Source organism: Gracilinanus agilis, chromosome 1 (assembly GCF_016433145.1).
Source record: "Gracilinanus agilis isolate LMUSP501 chromosome 1, AgileGrace, whole genome shotgun sequence".
In the NCBI taxonomy this organism is placed as follows: Eukaryota; Metazoa; Chordata; class Mammalia; order Didelphimorphia; family Didelphidae; genus Gracilinanus; species Gracilinanus agilis.
Genome location: NC_058130.1, coordinates 518,776,198 through 518,781,079, shown reverse-complemented (window position 1 = coordinate 518,781,079; position 4,882 = coordinate 518,776,198). Strand labels below are relative to the sequence as shown.

Here is a 4,882-nt window from a genome sequence, read left to right as displayed (position 1 = left end):
CTATTTTGTCACTTAAAAGAGTTTTCCATATATCTAATCTCTTCCCCTTTCTCCAATCCATCCTATAGTTTCCAAATAAGTTTTTCTAAAGGACCTGCCTGACCAATGTCCTTTCCTTGTTTCAGAACATTCAGCAGCTTCCTACTGCTTATAGGATAAAAGTGAATTTAAAGTTTTCAGTCTACTTTGCCAAACTGCCTCCTTGATGGTCCCTGTACAAAACATTCCCCCTTCCATTTCCTATAAAGAGGCTATTCCCCATACCTAGTGTATTTAGCCTCAGACCTTGTTCAGAAATCCCTTTCAACTCAAGTGCCTCCTTCTTTAAAAGACCTCCAGTTCAGACCCTTCTATAGCCTACATTTGTGAATAAGTTATATTTCCTCAAACACAAGCTCCTTAAGCAAAGGCAATGTTCTCACTTTTGTGGTTCTATCTCTTGGACCCTAGGATAATGTCTAGGCACTTGAGAGATGCATAAAAATTGGAGGTACAAGGCTTTTTCCTTATATTTGTAAGTGCTTTATTATTCATTAATAGCATCTATCATGGTGCATAATCATGGAAATTACACCTACCTATGAATCATGAACCCAGTGTATATCTTGGCTCTTTTAACACCAAGTAGGTTTACAATTGTAGGGTACCTCATTATGTTAGTCATGCTCACTATGTAAGCATACAGCGTCCTCTACTATAAAATGTTCTATCTTATTTAACTCTAAAATTATATGACTTAATTATATGATGCACCTCTTCCATTTACAGATCATACAATCACAGATTTAAAATGGATGGAAGACTTTGGAGGTCATCTAGTCTTACCCCTTCATTTTACAGATAAGAAAACTTAGTCCCAAACAGATTATATGACTTGCTCAAAATTGCAGTGACTAGAAGGTTAAGTTTGAGCCCAGGACTTTAAAATTTAAGTCTAACATTCTTTTCACTAAACCAAAATGCCTCTTCTAAAATTCCACTTAAGTATCATTTGTACCCTACTGTCTCTTACAATCGTAACCCTAGTGTCCCTTACAATCGTAATAAACCATTTCATTATGAACATGAAAAGATTGTTAAGCACAAACCACAAAAAAATTTTATTTATTACAATCCTATCTTTATTAACAAATGCAAAAGACCTCACTTTAATTTTAATATTGTATTTCTAAGTCTTTATTTAAAGGCATTAATAAATTTGCAAATTTAAAATGAATGCACCTTTAAAAACAAAAGATCATTTCAAGGACAAACATTAAACATCAAGTAATCTTGCTTATCTATTTATTGTCCATCTTATCAAGTATACAACAGAATGAAATGCAAAGAAAAATAAGTCAAGTCTTCACATGCATCCTAAAAGAAAGCTTTTTTCTTAAGGAGGTGAATCATTAAAATTAACACCTTTGTACTTTTAATTATTGGCTGCAGGTTCCAAAAGAAAGATAAAGGAACAAAATGTAAATTCCCCAGATCTTTTAGAAAATAGTTGAGCAACTGAAGTTAAGATGAAATTTTACCAGAAAGAAAATATCCAAATCAAAAGACAAATGCTTAGTAGTTTAATATTTCAAAATTTACTCTAATACTACAATATATAAAAACTTCTAAATGCAATTGCCTTATTAAAAAAAAAACTTCAAGTGTTATTCCAGTAAATATAATTTACTAGAATATTACTTTCCAATAACAGTTAAATAGTTTATTTAATTTTATAGAAGAATGTGTAGATCTATATTTCCTCAGAGATACAAAATACAGACCTTTTGGGAAATAACCTTTTAACTATTACTAAGACCCTCTTATTTATAACAAGTGAAGCTAGTGAAGTAGGCAAGTGAAACTTAAAACACTCTACATACCTAATTTTAGATTGTGTACAGTAGAGCTAAATTTGTGGATTTATGTGTTACTACTATTTGAATCTTCAGAGACAGATAATAAACCCGTTATACCATGTTCATATTGGCTAGTTTCCTTGAGCAAATACAATCAGTACATATTTTAACTGTGGTGGTGATGCTGGTGGTAATAACAGGGCAATGTACTGTGTTTCATTATTTAAAAATATAATTGATGTAATACTATTATTTCAGTAGTAATTACATGCAAGTTATCTTGCTAAGGAATGACTTCCATTGGGCCCAATATAAAAAAAATATATATTTCTGTTCATAATGGCTTTTATAACATACTTTACTAAATTTTCTAATTTTTCACTGATATGCTTACAACTAAGATTCAAATATTAGACAGGCTTCTTATAAAAAGCAATCCATCAAGCTAAGGTGAAAACAGCAATAATTTCCCCAAACCAATAAAAAGCATAAAAGGAAAGGATTCTAAATGAGCACATAGTAGGTCCCAAATTATCCTACAAATCTTAAACAAAAATTGCACACGTACACAGACAAAAGCAAAAACAAAAAACAAATGTATTAAGATCTCTGTGAAAATTGTTTTACATTAGAAAGTTGTGTCCAGAAGCATATATACGCCCATATAGCCCTACCTTGTAAAAGGAAAAATACTCAGAAGTTTAAATTCCACTTACTAAAGTGCATCTGCTTAACAAACCTAAAAGGCCCTGCTAATACAATGATCCAAGGAAGAATAGCTAATGTTTATTCATTTCCTATTCTATTAAAATATCGAATGTAGAACATGACTTTTTTTTTACCAAATGTGACAATTATTACCATGAGCTATAAAAGAACTCAATATGCAGTCTTTTAAAGCTCCCAAGAATCAGATATTCTCATTATTTATAAATACTGAAACTGTAGCATATTCATACAAACTAAGAGCTACATTAACAATATATCTGCTTTAATATTAGCATGATGTTCCCTAAGTTGTCTCTATGAGAGAAAACAGTAATTTCCCACCCCTTAGGTCTTTTGGCAGTAGCTACAAATGTAAAAGTAGCAGAACTGTCTGATCACCAGAGACATTGAATTTTTATTAAAGCCAACTTTTTCAGTATTTGTACTCGGTTATTGCACTTATGTATTACCCGGAATACATCTATAACAACCCAGCAATAATGATTGCAACAGAAGTATAGTAAATAAGTCTACAAAGAGTTTGATGTCATTATTAGAAGTAGGTCTTCATTTTTTAAAATTCTTCCTAGAAAAAATGCCAACAATAGCTTTTTGAACCAGAATACATGAACAAATTATTACTTAACCAGATATAAAATTTCATCTACCCTTCACCCAATACAAATCTGTTAGGTTTAAAAAAAAAGGGGGGGGTTGGTTTTCTTTACCCATGCACAAAGTCTTGATTAGTTTGGGGTATCTCTCTGGGTTAAAATAGCATTTTTTCAAAATGTAAAGAAAAATAGATTTTATAAAAGGGACTTTTGTTAAATCTAAGTCTTCCTTATTTTAAGACAGAAATTGGCTATGGTTTTCATTGTAATTCTGTCTTACTGGAAGACACAATTGTGTATATTGATTCATTTCTTAACAAATGCTACATTTAAAAAAAAGGAATTATTACTAGGTATCTTTTCTACTTCACATGAGTTATTTATCTCTAAAATATGTCAAATAGGCTTTTAAAGACTCTGGCAGGGGTAATCGCATGATTTTCTCTCTCAATAGATTTTGAGGGGGTTCCTCTGGCTTCAAGGCTTCACCCTGGTCTTTCTCTTCCTCTTCTTTGTGGTCTTCTTCCATTTTTTCATCATCCTCACTGTCTAGAGGCTGAGGGATAAGTTGATTGCCCACAAACACATATGTGTTGATTCTTTGTTTAACTCTCTTCCTTTTTCTTTTGGGAGGAACCCTCTGAGAAATACCCTTGGCTTGCATCTCATCATTTATGAAGTTTCTAAGTGTACGTCGAATATAAATCCGAGCCAAGTCTTGAAGGTTCCTGACAGCACAAGGAGCTAAAGAAAAAAATAAAAGGTTAAAAATAATTCCAGAAATAATCTTTAAAAGTCTATCTCTTGGGGGAAAAAATGTAAAAAGTTTATCTCATACATCAGTAAATTCCAACCAGATAATAAACTTAAAAGTTTTTTTAAAGGAACTAAAAAAATAGAAGTGAAATAAGGTATTTATCAATTGCAGAGTTGTAATTTTTTCCACTAAATAGAAGAAATTACTTAACACAAGATAGTTGTTCTTGATTCTATTAAAAGTTGACAAATATAATCATTCATATTTTGAAATTTGTAAAGGGTTTTATAATACACCAACTCATTTGAGCCTTACAGCAGTTTTTTGAGGTGGGTGTTGCAAATATTTCTACTTCACAAATTAGGAAACAGATTCAGAGGGAATAAGTGATTTGTCAAGAGTCACAAAGCTAAAGTCAGAGAAATGATTTGAGCCTATATCTCCAACTCTAGCACTCTATCTACTTACTTCAAGATGCTCTTTAATTTTCTAAATTAAAAAACCAACAACTGGGAGAGAACATTTATGGTATTATATGGGATGTTAAACACTTATGAAAGGTCCATAATAAAGTGGTTATGAACAATTGTCATAAGAAGACACAAAATGATAAGGCTCACTGATAATCAAAGAAATACCAATTAACTTTAGGTATCACCAAAATACAATTTAGCAAAAAAAATAATTAAAAGCAAAAATCAATGTTGAAGGATGGAAAAATAATTATACTCATTCTTTGCAAAAAGAATTATAAATCAATTGTGAGTAAATTATAAATTGATAAAAAATTATTTTTGGACAATAATCTGGCAATAAGCATTAAGTTTTAAAAATATATAACCTTTTCGTGTGACCCTGAGCAAGTCACTTGACCCCCATTGCCTACCCTTACCACTCTTCTGCCTTGGAGCCAATACACAGTATTGACTCCAAGACGGAAGGTAAGGGTTTAAAAAATAAATAAA

The 4,882-nt window shown here is 31.3% G+C and overlaps 1 protein-coding gene across 1 annotated transcript in view; it reads right to left on the bottom strand.

The window, feature by feature from the left end:
• Positions 1–1,232: 1,232 nt before the first annotated feature.
• Positions 1,233–4,882, bottom strand: part of PCMTD1 (protein-L-isoaspartate (D-aspartate) O-methyltransferase domain containing 1) — a 56,791-nt gene continuing 53,141 nt past the window's right edge. The window contains exon 6 of the mRNA XM_044666324.1: positions 1,233–3,904. Within this exon, the coding sequence (XP_044522259.1) occupies positions 3,537–3,904 (368 nt within the window). The 3' untranslated portion in view covers positions 1,233–3,536. The remainder of the gene's footprint in view (positions 3,905–4,882) is intronic.